The 19,429-nt window shown below is 53.2% G+C and overlaps 1 protein-coding gene across 2 annotated transcripts in view; it reads right to left on the bottom strand.

The window, feature by feature from the left end:
- The window catches only part of CPNE9 (copine family member 9), a 1,048,133-nt gene that overhangs the window by 70,847 nt on the left and 957,857 nt on the right, over window positions 1-19,429 (bottom strand). For both annotated transcript variants that reach the window (XM_085624269.1, XM_085624270.1), the window contains 4 exons: window positions 16,330-16,376; window positions 4,349-4,530; window positions 2,665-2,792; window positions 47-149 (listed from right to left, as the gene is read on the bottom strand). In XM_085624269.1, the coding sequence (XP_085480395.1) occupies window positions 47-149; window positions 2,665-2,792; window positions 4,349-4,530; window positions 16,330-16,376 (460 nt within the window). The remainder of the gene's footprint in view (window positions 1-46; window positions 150-2,664; window positions 2,793-4,348; window positions 4,531-16,329; window positions 16,377-19,429) is intronic.

Raw genomic sequence — 19,429 nt, 5'->3', positions numbered from 1 at the left:
TCTCTGACCACTGGAGGTAGGCGGGCTCTAGGAGAGGTTGACTTACATTTACGATGGCTTCCTTGGTGGCGACCATGTCTGAGATGACTCCGTCCGTGATGACGAGCAGGACGTAGTACTGGGATCCATCGGTCTCCTGGGCGGCCGCACTGCATGACGGGGAGGGAGAGATAATAGATAACTTAAGAGGGTGTTGTAGGGCACAGTTGAACCACATCATCTTTTCTTCAATTCCCTAAAAATGAGTGAGCTTCAAAGACAGGAAAAAATGGTGTGACTGAACGAGCTCTCCAGGAGTGTAGGATCGAGAGACAATGAAACAAGGCAGGCACCAGAGAGTGACACAATGACAGGAACCGGAGAGTGACACAATGACAGGAACCGGAGAGTGATACAAGGCAGGTGCCAGAGATTGACACAGGCAGGTATCTGAGAGTGACACAAGTCATGTATCTGAGATTGATACAAGACAGGTATCTGAGCGTGACACAAGGCAGGCACCAGAGAGTGACACAAGGCAGGTACCGGGGAGTGACACAAGGCAGGTGCCAGAGAGTGACACAGGCAGGTATCTGAGAGTGATACAAGACAGGTATCTGAGAGTGACACAAGACAGGTATCTGAGAGTGATACAAGACAGGTATCTGAGAGTGACACAAGACAGGTATCTGAGAGTGATACAAGACAGGTATCTGAGAGTGACGAGTCAGGTACCTGAGAGTGATACAAGGCAGGTACTGGCGAGTGACACAAAGGCAGGTACCGGAGAGTGACACAAGGCAGGTGCCAGAGAGTGACACAAGACAGGTTTCTGAGAGTGACATAAGTCAGGTACCGGAGAGTGACACAAGGTAGGTACCAGAGAGTGACACCAAGACAGGTATCGGAGAGTGACACACGGTAGGTACCAGAGAGTGACACAAGACAGGAACCGGAGAGTGACCAGAGAGTGACACAAGGCAGGTCCCAAAGAGTGACACAAAGCAAGTACCAGAGAGTGACACAAGGCAGGTACCAGAGAGTCACACAAGACAGGAACCGGAGAGTGACACAGCAACAGGAACAGGAGAGTGACCAGAAAGTGACACAAGGGAGGTACCAGAGAATGACACAAAGCAAGTACCAGAGACTGACACAAGGAAGGGACAAGAGAGTGACACATGCCAGGTATAAGAAAGTAACACAAGGCAGGTACCAGAGAGTGACACAAGTCAGGAACCTGAGAGTGGTACAAGGCAGGTACCTGAGAGTGACACAACGACAGGTACCGGAGAGTGACACAAGTCAGGTACGTGGAGAGTGACACAAGACAGGTATCTGAGAGTGACACAAGGCAGGTACCGGAGAGTGACACAAGGCAGGTAGGTGCCAGAGAGTGACACAAGGCAGGTACCTGAGAGTGACACAAGGCAGGTGCCAGAGAGTGACACAAGGCTGATACCAGAGAGTGACACAAGTCAGGTACCTGAGAGTGATACAAGGCAGGTGCCTGAGAGTGACACAATGACAGGTACCGGAGAGTGACACAAGCCAGGTACCGGAGAGTGACACAAGGCAGGTACCAGAGAGTGACACAAGACAGGAACCGGAGAGTGACTAGAGAGTGACACAGGGCAGGTACCAGAGAGTGACACAAAGCAAGTACCAGAGAGTGACACAAGGCAGGTACCGGAGAGTGACACAAGACAGGAACCAGAGAGTGACACAACAACAGGAACCGGAGAGTGACCAGAGAGTGCCACAAGGCAGGTACCAGAGAGTGACACAAAGCAAGTACCAGAGGGTGACACAAGGCAGGGACAAGAGAGTGACACAAGCCAGGTATAAGAAAGTAACAAAAGGCAGGTACCAGAGAGTGACACAAGTCAGGTACCTGAGAGTGATACAAGGCAGGTACCTGAGAGTGACAGAAGGCAAGTACCTAAGAGTAACAGAAGGCAAGCACCAGACAGTGACACAAAGCAAGTACTAGAGAGTGACACAAGATGTTCAACAGACAGGAACCGCAGGCATTGTTCAGACAGTGACACAAGGCGGGTCCCACAGAGTGACACAATTCAGCTACCAGTCATTGGCACAAGGCGGGTCCCAGGATGTGACACAAGGCAGGTACCACACCATGGGATCACCTGGAGGGTACAGGGTCACAATAAGAGTGTAACATATCTGCCCACCAATCTAGCTGAGGGACAAGGACTTTCTTAACCACAGGCAAAATGACAGCTCGCCGTTTGGGCCCTCCGCCCATCCACGCCCACCAAAGTAGTGAAAGGACTAGGACCATTATAAGAGCATTTGTTGCACTTTGTTGCCATCTGCTGGCCTCTTTTGGTGATGCTGTAAATCATTGACCTATAGAGGCCTTTAACCGCAACGGCTCTGCAGAAACGAGAGGATTTTGTTTCCAGCCACCTCGAAATCAAACTCTTTGAATTCTTTCATAAACACTTTCACAGTTTTATGCACTCACACCCTTTGTTGCACTTCAAGACAGGAAGTCCTCCAAGCCCTATGATGTTTTGAACCGGAAGGACTTGTGATTGTGCAGTGGTCTCATTTCTGCACCTTTGGGCCTTGCTGGGGCCGCCCCACAGGTTCCCTCCCACATCTCACCTCCAATCTGTGAACACCCCTCTCTGCCACCAACCATCGCTCTCCACTCACCGCGCCACCTGGTTGATGACCGGGGCGAAGTTGGTGGGTCCGTACAGCTGCACGGTCCGCAGGCTCTTGAAGTAGGCTTCCAGCACCCCCTGGATGCCGGTGCAGTTCGGGTTCTCTACGTCACTGTTCTGAAAGACAAGGTTCTGATCATTAGACGTGGAGGGGTGTGACATCCTGATGTAAAAACACACACTAATGTCTGAGGGTGGTGCTAGGCAGATGTGACGATGTGCCACAGAAGAATGTGCCAGCTGAAGTGATTCAAACCATGCCCTGGGCGAGTGCCCACCACTGGCCCCCAGGAGAACTGGCACACAAACATGGTAGGGAGCATGATCTGAGGCGTCTACAGAGGGGCTCCACCTAGCAGGCTGCCACATTGTGATGTCATGGATGGAAACACACTGGACGTGCACTTTGGCCACCAAGGAATGGTGACAACCAATGAAAAACTCTGACACAAAGCTTGGCCCCTAGGGGTGGGTCACAAGGTACAAGAACTAAGCAGTCAAGTTTATCAACACTTTTCACTGGGTTTGTGTCACACAACTGACGCAAACCGGAGGAAAGTGATGCTTTTGCTATTTACTTTCCAGCACAAAACACGTTTTGTGCGGGAGAGAAGTCCAAAAATAATTCAAAGTATCCCTTTGTGTTACTTTGTGTACGGGGGGTCCCATGGGAAGTACAGGGGCATTCCCATGCAACCACCTATGGGTTTGACGCAAATCGCAATTTTCTGACATTGGTAGTCAGGGATTGGCACCAAAAATGTATAGCTCCTCGAGGCAAGCATATATTGTAGAAAAGTTTTCTTTTCTCAAAATCCTTTCCATCTTTGTTTGTGCGCTGCAGTGTGCAGCAAATATGCAAGATGGGAAAAGTGTTAACTATGTCAAAGCGTAGCATTGTGTACTGGAAATATCTCCTTGCAGTGCAAACCCATGGCTGACACCGCGCACAGCCTTGCACTATAATGCCTCAATGCACCTTTTCTGTGATCTCAGCTCAACCAGGAAGGATTTTAGTCACCGGTGCTTCCAGGTGACAACCTGTCCCAAGCCAGCACTTTACAAAGCAGATAAATAAATAACTCAAGTGCACGCTAGCCTCTAAGGAAAATTTTGTAAATATATTTCCAACAACATCTGCAGTTAAAAACCTTTGTGGACCCTGCACCTCACCGCCCAAGATAACACGGAGCAGTGTCACTTGGAGACAAGCTCTGTGGCAGGTTGAACCTTCTCAGCTGAAGCTCATGATCGCCTTCAAACCACCCCTAATTCAGAAGGCCCTGAAAACACAGCTATGCAACCAGGGAAGCAATACAACCCTGGAGACCTGCTAGAAACCCTACAAAATCCCTTCAGCTCTGATGCTGGTTCACTCACTGGAGTCCCCCCCCCCCCCCCCCCCCCCCATCACCAGACCAGGCAAGCAACAAGCCCTTGGTCGGCGCGTGACGTGCGAATCAGTAAACAAGCAATAGGATGACGTCAGTGGAAATGATGACGTCAGTGGGAGGTGAAGAACTTCCTTCTCAAGTAAACTTGCACCTGTGGTGTGCCCTGGTGGATACAGATGGAGAGATGTCTTCATTCTTGGCACTTGCAAAGCTCTCCAGCCTCCCCAATGGTCATTTTTTTCCACCAACCCAGCCCCCTTCTCTGTCGCCATTCCTTACCAGAGGGAATTCGTGTGAGATCTTGCCTTCTGGAGGGATCTTGGCGCCAAACCCGTAGGCTGGGAAGAGCTTGTCGCTGTCGTAGTCCTGGATAATCTCGCCTACTGCCTTGAGCGCCATGCCGTAGGCGTTGAGTTGGTAGGGGTTCATGTAGTGTAGGGAGGTGGGCTGAGAGGGGTTCCCTGGGGAGAGAGCACAGAAGAAGAAAGGTTACCACACAGGTTTATGGCTCTTTGGTTGTCACCCTTACGTCTTCTTAATTTCCCATCAACCTCTTGTTTCTTTATATCCCTGTGATTCGCGTCAGTTTCAATTTGCGCGCCCCGCGCTGGGACTACGCGCACCGTGTCCACTTTTGCTGAGGAGGCGGCTTGTCACGTGCACCAAGAGTTCAAGAGTCTTTTCAGATGTTTTCACTCATATGATGTCTTCCTGGTCTATCATATCTGTGTCACTGGAGCTTTATGTTTGTTTCTGAAAACTGTCAGCAACTCTAATGGAGAATTGAGATTTAAAAAAAAGTCACATTTCGGATCCTTCGTAATTAAATGCTCTGGTAACTGGAATAAACAATATATTGATGGATTATCTGATTTGTAATGATGCTTCTATTGGCTGGGAATATGGACATCCCTGGAGGGAGTCAATCTGCCGACGGGAGGGCGGTGGGAAGAGGCCTGGCCGCTGCCGTCCTTTGTAGACAGGAATGAGTGGGTCTTCGGTGCGCACTTCTCTCATGGGTGGGAATTTCCCAGAAGGCCACAGGGCTAGAGATATTTAAGGTCAAGCTCACACAGTCACCCTCAAGTAGCTTCTAATCTGAACCCATCATGATGTGACATCTCCTAACCAACCACAGCAGAACCCCCAAACCTACCAAGTCTGGGACCCTCGTCACTCTCATGCATGGAACCCACACTCAGTGTGAGAAGGTAGCCTTCGTGGCTACTTGAGTGGGCCACTGGCTTCCTTCTTCAAAGCCAAATATTAACTGCAAATGTCCTAATTTGGAAGTTCAAGGAATGCACAAAAGGTTACCTTTTATTTGTAAATCCATTAACTCGTATATTACCCCACCAGGGGGCAGTATTGTACGCAGGTAAATTCTACAAGAATGGAGGGAAAAGACCCACAAACTAATACGTTTTGTGGTATTCCCAAAAGTTTTTCAAACCCATTCTCACCCTGGAATTTGTCAGGGATTTAGGGCCTAATTTAGATCACGGCGGGCGGGTTACTGCGTCACAACGGAGACGGATATCCCATCAACCGAAATATAAATCCCATTCTACTTCATGGGATTTATATTTAGAAGGACTGGTTATCCATTACATCCTATGGGATTCATATTTCAACGGACTGGTTATCCATTATATCCGATGGGATTCAAATTTCGGCGGACGGGTTATCCATTATATCTTATGGGATTCAAATTTCAGCGGACGGGTTATCCATTATATCCTATGGGATTCAAATTTCAGCGGACGGGTTATCCTTTATATATCCTATGGGATTAAAATTTTGGTGGATGGGTTATCCATGATATCCTATGGGATTCAAATTTCGGCGGACGGGTTATCCTTTATATCCTATGGGATTAAAATTTCAGTGGATGGGTTATCCATGATATCCTATGGGATTCAAATTTCAGCGGACGGGTTATCCTTTATATCCTATGGGATTAAAATTTCAGCGGACGTGTTATCCATTATATCCTATGGGGTTCAAATTTCGGCGGACAGGTTATCCATTATATCCTATGGGATTCAAATTTCGGTGGATGGGTTATCCATGATATCCTATGGGATTCAAATTTCGGCGGACGGGTTATCCTTTATATCCTATGGGATTAAAATTTCAGCGGACGTGTTATCCATTATATCCTAAGGGATTCAAATTTCAGCGGACGGGTTATCCTTTATATCCTATGGGATTAAAATTTCAGCAGACAGGTTATTCATCACCGTTGTGACAGAGTAACCCATTTGCTGAGATCGAAATCAGCCCCTTAATTCTATCACCGGGAGGACAGAACCTCTTTCCAAAGTGGGAACTGGAAGCCAGCAGCCCCAAAATGGATGGGACATAGTGGAGGGGGGTTTCTTCATTGGGAAAAACATTTTCCCTGGGATAAAATATAATACACAAGCGGCAGCACCCAATTGAAGCGGTGTCGCCTCATCCGTGAGAGCGCCCCGTGTACAACAGCTCGTGCAAAAGACCTCTGTACAAGTGCAGATTTACAAGCACGCTTCTGGAATACGCCTGTAAACCTGTAGCCGGATGTAACCTGGAAACCATTGTAAATGCCTGAAAGGCAGAAATCTGCTACGGCCGACAATAAACAAAACTAAAGAAGGGATCTGCCTCGTCCCATGGGTGTTGCATGAGAACACCCACAGCAACACCCAGGGAATGCCCCTTCCAAGCAAAGTGATGCTTGTAAAGGGGCCCTATGTACTAGCAAAACCAAAGGGGATGATGGAGAGAGTTGAACATTGTAAGCACTCACCCCAGTCAACTGATCTGGGTTTAATCCATCATCATTCTTTAGCTCAATCCACCACCCCAGTTCAGACATGGCCATATGTAAATCAGTCTGACCCTGCGCCTCATGGGAACAGTCCAGCCCGAACTGCTAAGCCATGTCTTCCCTGGACCGGAAACAAGCATCTTGGGACCGGTTTCTGGCTAATCAGCCATTATCAGCCAGGCTAGCTTGAATCCAGTGGCAAAGTGAGCAAGGGTCAGGGACCCACATGGCAAAGTGAGCAAGGGTGTTGGAAGGCGTTCCCCGGGGAGGCTGTGGAATGTGTTCCTGACCACCCTGAGGCCCACCTTTCCCAGAGTTAGGCCGAGCAAGAGTAGGGAGGCCCTTCCTGGAAGGGTCTCGCACCTAGGATCGCACACGCTACGCTTCTCTCTTCTTCGGATAGAGGGACACCACACAGTAAATCGTTGTAAGATAATACGCTTTTATCGGTGGTTATCAGGGATCTTTATGATCCGGCAGGCAGGTGCAGAATTAATGCCACAAGCGGTAGCGATCTTATGATGGAGGGAAAAGGGGTAGCGGGACAGTCTTTCAATCAGTGTCTCTGCGAGGTATCCGGCGCCCAGCTCTCAATCCTCGAGCTGAGGGGATGTTGCTTCTCTCGGCGATCTCTGCCGATTCTCTTGGAGGAGCGGGCCGCGAGTCACTCAGCAGGCACCGGAGGGTCTTAGTTCAGGGAGCCGCGACGGCGTCAGCAGGGCACAGATGGTTCAGAGTTCGGGGAGCCGCGACAGCGTCAGCAGGGCTCAGATGGTTCAGAGTTCGGGGAGCCGCGACAGCGTCAGCAGGGCTCATATGGTTCGGAGTTCGGGGAGCCGCAACAGCGTCAGCAGGGCTCAGATGGTTCAGAGTTCGGGGAGCCGCGACAGCGTCCGCAGGGCTCAGGTGGTTCGGAGTTCGGGTAGCGATCTTCTGTTTGGGAAGCGATCGAGCCGCGACCAAGTCCGCAGGCTCTCGTCAGTCCAGGTCTTCTCTGCCTCTCGTCCCCTCAGCACCCCTTGTTATACTCCCCCTCCTCTTTGAAGTCCGGAGTCCTCGCGGAGAGGGGTCTGGTCCTGGGGGGCGGTGTGTTGGGGTTTCCTGTCGCTCGGCCCCTTGATCTGTTCAGGTGTGTCCGGGACGGACTCCAGACGCCCAGCAGGAGAGGCGCCCGCTCACCGGGGGCCTGGTGGTCGATCGAAACCTCCCTCGGGGAAGAGACCAGAGGTGTCACAGGGTCGGCGCCTCTCGGTCTGGTTTGGGGGGGGGGGTTCGTTCTCCCTCGGCCGGGCATGCGTGTTGGGGATCTGGTCGGCCCTCGGGATGTTGGTCCACGGAAGCCGGGAGGCCGTGCCCACGAGGTTCGGCGTGGTTGTGGTGTAACTTGCTGGTCGGCAGGGCCCACGCCACGAGGCCGGTCTCACACGTGCCCCCCCCAGCTGAAAGGCGGGGAGAACTACCCATCCACTTGGGAGTTCTCGCTGAAGCGGAAGAATCGGGACAGGCCGTCCGCGTTGGCGTGGTCAGTCCCGGGGCGATGTTCCACAGTGAAATCCATCCCCTGGAGAGAGATGGACCAGCGTAGCAGCTTGGGGTTTTCCCCTCGCATCTGCATCAACCACCGCAGGGGTCGATGATCTGTTTGTACTCGGAAGTGTGTTCCGAACAGGTAGGGCCGTAGCTTTTTGAGGGCCCAGACTACTGCGAACGTCTCTCGTTCAATTGTGCTCCACCGCTGTTCCCGGGGCAGTAACCTTCGGCTGATGAAGGCTATGGGCTGATCTATGCCTTTGTCGTCGTACTGTGAGAGGACTGCCCCGATGCCGTGTTCCGAGGCGTCCGTCTGGACCACAAACTCCTGGGCGTAGTCGGGTGCTTTGAGCACTGGAGCCGCGCACATTGCGGCCTTTAGGGTGTCGAACGCCTTCTGGCAGGAGGGAGTCCAGTGTATTTTCTTGGGGTGTCTTTTTGAGGTTAGTTCTGTGAGAGGGCTTGCGATGCTGCCATAGTTTTTAATAAACCTTTGGTAGTAGCCGGTGAGGCCCAGGAAGGCTCGGACTTCCGTTTGGGTTGTAGGGGGTTCCCAGGACAAGATGGCGTCGATCTTCGGCTGGAGGGGGGCGACCTGCCCACTCCCCACCTGGTGCCCCAGATAGGTTACGGAGCCGTGCCCAATTTGACATTTGCTAGCTTTGACGGTGAGGCCGGCTCGGCGCAGAGCCAGCAGGACTTGACTGAGGTGCTGGAGGTGCTCGGTCCATTGGGAGCTGAAGACCGCTATGTCGTCGAGGTATGCTGCGCTGAACCCCTCTAGTCCGGACAGGACCCTGTTCACCAGCCGCTGGAAGGTGGCCGGGGCATTTTTCATTCCGAACGGCATCACCCTAAAGCGGTAGTGCCCATCTGGGGTGGAGAAGGCGGAGCGCTCCTTGGCTCCCTCGGTGAGGGCAATCTGCCAGTACCCACTGGTCAGGTCCAAGGTGCTGAGGTAGCGGGCGGCCCCAAGGTGGTCAATGAGTTCGTCGGCACGGGGGATAGGGTGAGCGTCTGCTCGGGTGACCGCATTGAGGCCTCGGTAGTCCACGGAAAACCTCAGCTCGGGGGCAACACCCGGGGTAGTCGCTTTCGGAACCAGGACTACCGGGCTGGCCCAGGGGCTGTCGGAGGGTTCAATCACCCCGAGGTCTAACATCTTTGCCACCTCGGTCTGGATGCAGGTCCGGACCCGATCGGGGACCCGGTAGGCCAGATGTCTCACTGGCGGGCTGTCTCCGGTGTCCACGTCATGGACACACCAGCTGGTGACCCCGGGGGTCAGGGAGAAGAGATCCGCGAACTGCCCTAGTAGCTGGCGGCAGTCGTCGGTCTGTTGGGCTGTGAGGGCGGTCGACAGTCTCACTCCCTCCACGGATCCATCGGTTTCCTTCGCCCCCAGGGGGTCTGGAAGGGGCTCGGTGTCTTCTTCGGCCCCATCGTCGGTGGCCAGGAGTAGACTTAATTCGGTCCGTACAAAGTGGGGCTTGAGGCGGTTCACGTTGAGAACCCGGAATTGGTTCCGCGGGGACTGCACATCGATGAGATATGTGACTTGGCTCTTCCGCTCGACCACCTTGAAGGGCCCAGTCCATTTATCTTGGAGAGCGCAGGGTCTCACCGGGGCCATGACCCAGACTTGTTGGCCCGGCTGAAACTCGACCAACGTAGCATTCTGGTCATACCAGCGCTTCATTTCTTCTTGACTGGCCTCGAGGTTTGCTTCTGCGAGTTCCCTGAATTTTCGGGTCTGGTTGCGGAGCGCCAAGATGTATCGGAACACGTCCGGAGGGGTCCCCCGGGGGGTTGTTTCCCACCCCTCCTTGACCAGGCTCAGGGGTCCTCGGACGGGGTGTCCATATAATAGTTCGAATGGGCTGAATCCCAGGGATTTTTGGGGAACCTCCCGGTAGGCGAACAGGAGACATGGGAGGAGGACGTCCCACCTCCGGCGTAGGGGTTCCTCGAGGCCCATGATCATTCCTTTCAGCGTTTTGTTAAAGCGCTCGACTAGTCCGTTTCCTTGGGGGTGGTACGGGGTGGTGAATTTGTACGATACTCTGCCAGAGGGATTTCATATAACGGGAGATAAAGTTCGTACCCCGGTCACTCACGACTTCGCGGGGGAACCCCATGCGGGAGAAGATCCCCATCAAGGCCCGGCCCACCACGGGGCCGTCACGGTGCGGAGAGGGATGGCCTCGGGGTAACGGGTGGCATGATCCACTAGGACGAGGATGAACCGGTGGCCCTGGGCGGTCTTGGGGTCCAGCGGTCCAACAATGTCGATTCCTACCCGCTCAAAAGGGGTACTGACGACGGGGAAGGGCTGTAGCGGAGCCTTGCGCTTGCCCCCACTCTTTCCGCTGGCCTGGCACGTGGGGCAGGACTTGCAGTGGGCCTCCACATTTGCTCGCATCTTGGGCCAATAGAAGTGGGTGACGAGCCGTTGGTAGGTCTTATCTTGGCCTAAGTGTCCGGCCAGGGGTACATCATGGGCCAGGCCCAGGAGGAGACTTCGGAAGCGTAGGGGTACCACTAGTACCCGGGCCGATCCCAACTCGGCCGACTTCTGTTCGCTGTACAGGAGGCCATCCTCCCAGTATACCCAGTGGGTGCCAGTCTGGTCGCCTGCTGCTTGGGCCTCGGCCTGTTGTCGGGGTCCGATGAGGGACGGGCAGGTGGATTGTTCTTGGCAGAATTCTTCACGGGAGGGGCCCCCTTCGCAGGGCCACTGGGCCAGTTCTGGCAGGTCCTCGAGGTGGGTCAGGGTTTCGGGGTCGGAAGGCACTGACCCTTCGTCGGGAGCGGTCGGCTCGTCCAGAAGGGGGTCGTTGGCCTCTGGTGGTGTATTCTGGATCTCGGGGGTGGTGGCGGTGTCTAGCGGCATGGGCTCTTCCCCCTCGGAGGGAGGCGCCCGGAGAGTCATTGAGCGCGTGGTGGCGCATACCCACTCGGGGAGGCCCATCATCTCGAGGTGGGCTCTTCGTTCCACTTGTCCCCACGGGGAGTTCTCAAGGTCATTGCCCAGGAGGCAGTCCACGGGCTGGGAGGTTCGGACCGCCATCTTTAACTTGCCGGTGACTCCCCCCCATTCGAAGGGGACTAGGGCCATCCGACAGAGGCTCTCGGAATTGTCTGAGGAGAGGACGGGGCAAAAGGCGCCAGGCAGGATCTGATCCTCGGAGATCAGGTGACAATGAACTGCCGTGACACTCGCCCCCGTGTCCCGGAGGCCCTCGATGCGGTCACCGTTGACCGTCACCTGCTGTCGGTACTTCTTCGTGTTGGCGGGCAGGGACGTTCTGGGGACCATCTCTCGATCCCCTAGGGAGACCAAGGCCATGGCGGCTGGTTCCCATTCTTCGGAGTCTTCTATCTCTTCCCCCAGGGCTACGGAGGCCATCTGTCGAGTCGGCGGGGTTGTTGTGGTGGACCGCTGGTACAGGGGACACTGGGGGTCGCTGGCATAGTGTCCGGTCTGTTGGCAGCGGAAGCAGGTGATCCTCACTCGGGGCCCCGGCCTCCCTGGTGGCCCGGTGCTGGCCGGAGGGGGAGCTGGAAAGGGCGGAGATTGTCCTCTGGGACGGCTGAGCGGGGATCCCCCCGGAAGCTCCCTTTGCCGGCCTTGATTCCCTCCGCCCCTCTGGCGGGGGGGGTCCCTGACTGTGGCGACCGTAGTCCCCCACGGGGCCCCGGGAGGCCCGGGTGTTCACCCATCGGTCAGCCTCGACGGCCAGTTTTCGAGGGTCTGTGAGTTTGCTGTCCAGGAGGTGCTGGCGCAGCTCTATGAAGCAATTCGCGGACAAGTGTTCCCATGCGATTAGGTCGAACAGCTCCTCGAAGGTGGAGACCTTGCTGCCCTTGATCCATCCGTCCAAGGCCCAGCTGTAGAAGTTCACGTACTCCACCCAGGTGGTACCGGGTATCTTTTTGCAGTCTCTAAACCGTTGCCGGTACATTTCAGGGGTGAGCCCATATCTGGCTACTAGAGACTCTTTCATGTGACTGTAGGAGTTCATTACGGTGGAGGGCAGGTCCAGCAGGGTATCTCTCCCCTCGCTCAGGAACCGGCCCCACAGCCCGGCCCCCCAGTCCTTCTGCGGGACTCGGTGGGAGGTCATGGCGACTTCGTAGGCCTTGAACCATTGCTGAATATCGTCGTTCTTATAGTATTCTTTCACCACATCCTTGGGGATGTGGACCTTTGGTTCCACGGTGGAGGAGATGGGTTGGGTTTCCGAGGGTCGGGCCTCCGCCTTCTTAGCCTTGAGCTCGATTTCTTTTAGGCTACGTTCGTGCTCTAGTTGGAGTTTTTTCTTGTCGTGTTCTCTCTGTCGTTTCTTTTCCTCTAGTTCTCCTTGTAGGCGTAACTGTTCCACCGCCAGTTTTTTCTCAGCCAGCTTTAGCTCTCCTTCGATTTTTAATTTTGCTAGTTCTAGTTCGTGGTTGCGATCTCTTTCTCGGTCCGCTAGTTCCTCTGGGGATAGGCCCCTCTCGGGGGCGCCGTTCCTCCTCGGGTTGCTTCGTGGTTCGTTGGGAGGTTCTCCTTCTGTTTGTGTCCGGGGAGTTTCTGCCTCGATCCAGGTTTTTAATGCCCCCTGGAAGTCCTCTTTCGTGCTTAGTCCGGTGGTAGCGATTCCAAAGTCTTTGCAAAATTGTTTCAGTTCTTGGTGTGTATACGATTCCAACTGGTCTTTTTGGAATGCCGTGCTCGGGTTGGTGCCTGCGGCACCTAGGGAAATTTCTCCTTCCATTCTTCTTGGTAGTGTGTACGTCGTCTACTGCACGATCTCTAGGTGTTGGCTCGGATCCCGTTGCCTGCCACCAAATGTTGGAAGGCGTTCCCCGGGGAGGCTGTGGAATGTGTTCCTGACCACCCTGAGGCCCACCTTTCCCAGAGTTAGGCCGAGCAAGAGTAGGGAGGCCCTTCCTGGAAGGGTCTCGCACCTAGGATCGCAAACGCTACGCTTCTCTCTTCTTCGGATAGAGGGACACCACACAGTAAATCGTTGTAAGATAATACGCTTTTATCGGTGGTTATCAGGGATCTTTATGATCCGGCAGGCAGGTGCAGAATTAATGCCACAAGCGGTAGCGATCTTATGATGGAGGGAAAAGGGGTAGCGGGACAGTCTTTCAATCAGTGTCTCTGCGAGGTATCCGGCGCCCAGCACTCAATCCTCGAGCTGAGGGGATGTTGCTTCTCTCGGCGATCTCTGCCAATTCTCTTGGAGGAGCGGGCCGCGAGTCACTCAGCAGGCACCGGAGGGTCTTAGTTCAGGGAGCCGCGACGGCGTCAGCAGGGCTCAGATGGTTCAGAGTTCGGGGAGCCGCGACAGCGTCAGCAGGGCTCAGATGGTTCAGAGTTCGGGGAGCCGCGACAGCGTCAGCAGGGCTCAGATGGTTCGGTGTTCGGGGAGCCGCGACAGCGTCAGCAGGGGTCAGATGGTTCAGAGTTCGGGGAGCCGCGACAGCGTCCGCAGGGCTCAGGTGGTTCGGAGTTCGGGTAGCGATCTTCTGTTCGGGGAGCGATCGAGCCGCGACCAAGTCCGCAGGCTCTCGTCAGTCCAGGTCTTCTCTGCCTCTCGTCCCCTCAGCACCCCTTGTTATACTCCCCCTCCTCTTTGAAGTCCGGAGTCCTCGCGGAGAGGGGTCTGGTCCTGGGGGGCGGTGTGTTGGGGTTTCCTGTCGCTCGGCCCCTTGATCTGTTCAGGTGTGTCCGGGAGGGACTCCAGACGCCCAGCAGGAGAGGCGCCCGCTCACCGGGGGCCTGGTGGTCGATCGAAAACCTCCCTCGGGGAAGAGACCAGAGGTGTCACAGGGTCGGCGCCTCTCGGTCTGGTATGGGGGGGGTGGTTTCATTCTCCCTCGGCCGGGCATGCGTGTTGGGGATCTGGTCGGCCCTCGGGATGTTGGTCCACGGAAGCCGGGAGGCCGTGCCCACGATGTTCGGCGTGGTTGTGGTGTAACTTGCTGGTCGGGAGGGCCCACGCCACGAGGCCGGTCTCACAAAGGGTCAGGGACCCACATGGCAAAGTGAGCAAGGGTCAGGGACCCACATCTGGGCATACCCTGCCAACTTAGGGTGAACAAAGAAAAACCAAAGGGGATGATGGACGGAGTGTTGAACATTGCAAGCACTCAACCCCAGTCAACTGATCTGGGTTTAATCCATCATCATTCTTTAGCTCACTCTGCCACCCCAGTTCAGACATGGCCATATGTAAATCAGTCTGACCCTGTGCCTCATGGGAACAGTCCAGCCCGAACTGCCAAGCCATGTCTTCCCTGGACCGGAATCAAGCATCCTGGGACCAAAAAGGTCACACAGGGTGGCTTTTCCTGTCCTTGTAAATATGGAGGAGCCCTCTATGCCACCAGTACGCCACAAAAAGTGACATAGTGGTGGCGCAGGAGGCTTGTAAATCTTCACCCAGGTTCGAATCTTGGCTTCGGCTCAACATTCTGTGGTTTCGGGCAACTCACTTCATCTCCATGTAGCTAAAATGAATGTGTCCATCTGTAACACAACTGGTGCTCATGTAAAGCACTCTGATACCTTCGGGTCAAGTTGGCGCTACATAACAATGCTTTTCACACAAGAAACTGTAACATCTTCTCTAGGAAATGGTCCTTTCTTTCTTAAAGGCCTCTCACGTGGCACGGTGGCAGGGTGTCCGACGCCTGGTACATCTCATATTACCGGGTAGGCTTGGCACGGTGGCAGGGTGACCGACGCCTGGTACATCTCATATTACCGGGTGGGCTTGGCACGGTGGCAGGGTGTCCGACGCCTGGTACATCTCATATTACCGGCTGGGCTTGGCACGGTGGCAGGGTGTCCGACGCCTGGTACATCTCATATTACCGGCTGGGCTTGGCACGGTGGCACGGTGGCACGGTGGCAGGGTGTCCTACGCCTGGTACATCTCATATTACCGGGTGGGCTTGGCACGGTGGCAGGGTGTCCTACGCCTGGTACATCTCATATTACCGGGTGGGCTTGGCACGGTGGCAGGGTGTCTGACGCCTGGTACATCTCATATTACCGGGTGGGCTTGGCACGGTGGCAGGGTGTCCGACGCCTGGTACATCTCATATTACCGGATGGGCTTGGCACGGTGGCAGGGTGTCCTACGTCTGGTACATCTCATATTACCGGGTGGGCTTGGCACGGTGGCAGGGTGTCCGACGCCTGGTACATCTCATATTACCGGGTGGGCTTGGCACGGTGGCAGGGTGTCCTACGCCTGGTACATCTCATATTACCGGGTGGGCTTGGCACGTTGGCAGGGTGTCCGACGCCTGGTACATCTCATATTACCGGGTGGGCTTGGCACGGTGGCAGGGTGTCCGACGCCTGGTACATCTCATATTACCGGATGGGCTTGGCACGGTGGCAGTGTGTCTGACACCTGGTACATCTCATATTACCGGGTGGGCTTGGCACGGTGGCAGGGTGTCCTACGCCTGGTACATCTCATATTACCGGGTGGGCTTGGCACGGTGGCAGGGTGTCCTACGCCTGGTACGTCTCATATTACCGGGTGGGTTCGACCTTACTTTTCGGGGGGAGCACTTTGAAGTTGAGGCTGCTGAGAATAACCTAATTTCCCACACACTATCAGGCATTAACAGCTGTTAATTGACCTCTACATTCATCATGCCCCTCGACTTCTGACCCTAATCGAAGGATGGGCAGTAACAAGCATTAAAGGCCCTCGTTAGAGGCCCTGATGCTAATGAAGGCAGACGGTACAGCTGTTTTTGGTACCTGAGATAGTATTTGGCAGGGCGGAGGACGGTGTCTCCTCGTCTCCATAGCGACCCTTCCCCCCTCCCCATCCCCCGCCTGCCAAAGCCACGAAATTAATGGAGGGAGCCGAGGGAAACGGGGCCACCGCGCACTCACCGTTCGATGCCGTGAAATCAATGGCGACCGTGAAGTTCAGCTGCGTCCTGGTGAAAAGGGGAGGAAAAGAAAGGTAATTAAAGCTCCCTGTCAGACAGCGCTTCTGTGGCGGTGACGAAGCGCTCGGGCCAGCGGGGGCCCAGTTTCTACAGCAATCCCCCACCGTCATTTGAATGTATCGCTCTCCACCTGATCACATCGACATTTCAAGGACAGTTGCGAGCAGCCACTGCAGAATCTAACAAACATGCGGCGTTGGGGCTATGGTCAGGGCCACTGGAATAATGCGGCAAGGTAGGGTCAAATTATGTGGCAGGGTTGAGTAAATTATGCGACAAGAAACGACAAATTATGCGGCATAACTTGATACATTTTGTAATAGTATTACCTCATTACTTCGTCAATTTTAAACGTAGTAACACTGTCTGGGCATTATTTGCACCTCACTAGCACCATTTTAGTACCCAAATATAGCATTAAGCAACAAAAAGGTGACGAGTCCAGCTTTGCAAAGGCCCTTTCAGTGCACAGCAACTCACGTTGCAGCATTTTTAGTAACGTTTGAACCGTTTGAGCTAGAAAAAAAGCCTTTTTTGTTAACATCTGCAGATTATGTGGCAGATGATGGATTATGTGGCAAATGCGGCAAATATATAATTATGTGTAAATCGCTACGTCCGCACAATCGCATAATTTCAGTGGCTCTGGCCCTGACAATGGGTGCCCTGGGTGACATTGCATGTTCACAGTCGTGGGCGCCTCACTGCCCACATCCATGGGGAACCTTTCCAAGTGTGAGTGACCTGCAATTCGTTGCAGCTGTCCCACTCTTCAGTATAATCATGGCCACTGGAATTATGCGATAGTGCAGCCGGGCAATTTTTGCATGATTATTGATTTGCGGCATGTGCCACATAATGCATAATCTGCAGATTTTAACCCCCCAAAATTTTTCTAGCTCAAACATTACTCAAAATTAGTTTGTAGCTCAAAAGTTACTAAAAACACAGTGGTGTGTACTGCCGCGCAGTGAGATGCCCTTGGCAAAGGTTGGATGTCACCGTTCTGTTGCTTCTCACTATATTTAGGTGTTCAACTGGTACAAATAAGGTGCAACCTAAGCCCATAGAGTGTAAGAATGACAAAACAAAATGTGCCACAATATGCCGCATAATGTGCATTTTCTTGCTGCACAATTTAGTCACCCCTGGAGCATAATTTGCCCCTCTCCAGCCGCATAATTCCAGTGGCCCCGAGTATAATACATCCCTAAACAGTGCAGTAGTTTATTCTAACCTCACCGGCCACTAGCCGGACTGAGCCATCTCTAAATATTATGGGACAGAACCGGGTGCATGACCAACAGACCTCTGGCACCCTGGTCAACAGGAACTCCATGGCCATAACAGACGTTAACATTTTGAAAGTGCTTTGGGAACATACAGATGGTGGAAATGCACTCTACAAATGCACATACCACAGCGCAACATACCATAGCACTGAAAACAGAACATACATACGGCCTGCAGGTTCAGCATTTGCCTTATGCCAGTGGGTTTTTTCCAAGACAGTCTCTTACTAACAGGCCTTCCACCATTTTCTCTCCTTCCATCGAATAGGATACAGGATGAAAAGGGTGATCAGATGGAAGTAGGGCTGGTCTACAGTAGGGTAGAGGTGACGCACCCCTATGCTACAAAAAAGGAGGCCCCTAAAACCACACCTGCATAATTTGCCTTCTCTTCTAGAACAGGTTCTATTATAAATCCTTCTGTGTGGCTATAGAATGAGCCAGAGAAAGGCAACAAGAGGCCTTGCATATGTGCCGTGAGCATCTGACTTCCACCTGTATTCCTCTTACATCTTCCACCCAAACACCCTCCCATCAAGGAACTCACTGCCAAAAACAGAAAGACAGCCTGGTCCCGCTCTCGCTTCAAAATAAAGTCCAACTGTTTCTTCCAGAAAGCGACTTCAGAACTGTTCAAGCCCTCGAACTCTTACATCTGGATGGCGGTGACGCCCCACAGCACGGCCTTCCAGACTCCACACTGGCGCCCCTTAGAGGCGTCCTACATGCGACAGCATGAGCCAATCAGGGGCTGATGAACTATGATCACATCACTTCCACCCTGACGTAACTCCTCCCGCTCCACCTGCCGGTTCGCACCATCTTTAAAACCAGCGGCATCATTTACAAAACCTTCACGACCATCACCCACACTTCTCTCGAAGACAAGTTCACCGTCTCTGGTGCATCCCGGCACACCCACAGATAGGACACCATCAGACTGCCGACCACAGACTGGAAACATCAAGACAGCAGACCCTTTCCATCTCTGCGCCCATGATCGGGTACAACATCTCTGTATCTATCAGGACACCCCAACGCTGCTCCAACTAGACCAATGTAGAACACTCCATGCCTGTGACTTAAGCGTCCACAACCAGCTGCACCTCCTACTATATGTTGACTCAATGCTTGTCTTTGATCATGTACCGCGATCTACGGCCTTTTGGCTGGTTCTTGCTATAAAGATACCACACACATAAATATACACAAAACATGCCTGTATAAACACATACAAAGGCAGGTTTTGGACCCAGGCAAGGCGAGTGAGGCATCTTGGGGGGCACTGGTCCAATTTCAATAGTTTTGTGATTTTTTTAAGGATTTGTCTATTTTTTCAGGACTGGTGGGGTTGGATTGGGTCTGATTTAATCAGTCACATGTAAGTCCCGCCTCTTGACTAAAGTCTCTCATGATCTTAGGCCACTTGGGAAAACTCTAAGTTCAAGGCAGCGCGGCTCTTCTAGTTACATGACTTTAGTTTACTAGTGCTTCGAGGCACCACTACGAAAAGAAGAAGTAAATAAAACAATAAAAAGTCAGTATGTTCCATGTAGATATTTTCACAAAATCATCAGGAGGGGGCCGAAAGAAATATGCTCCATTTTTAACTCATTATATATAATTATATATGTCTATTATTAAAACACCTAACTATAATGTCAATTTAATACTCTTTTTTTCAGTGTATATATATTTATATATATATATATTCACCATTGGGTAGTTCTAGTTAGGTCTGGATTTCCA

The sequence above is a fragment of the Triturus cristatus genome, chromosome 9, assembly GCF_964204655.1.
Source record: "Triturus cristatus chromosome 9, aTriCri1.1, whole genome shotgun sequence".
Classification (NCBI taxonomy): Eukaryota; Metazoa; Chordata; class Amphibia; order Caudata; family Salamandridae; genus Triturus; species Triturus cristatus.
The sequence above is the reverse complement of the archived record's forward strand: the minus strand, read 5'-3'. Positions and strand labels throughout refer to the sequence as shown.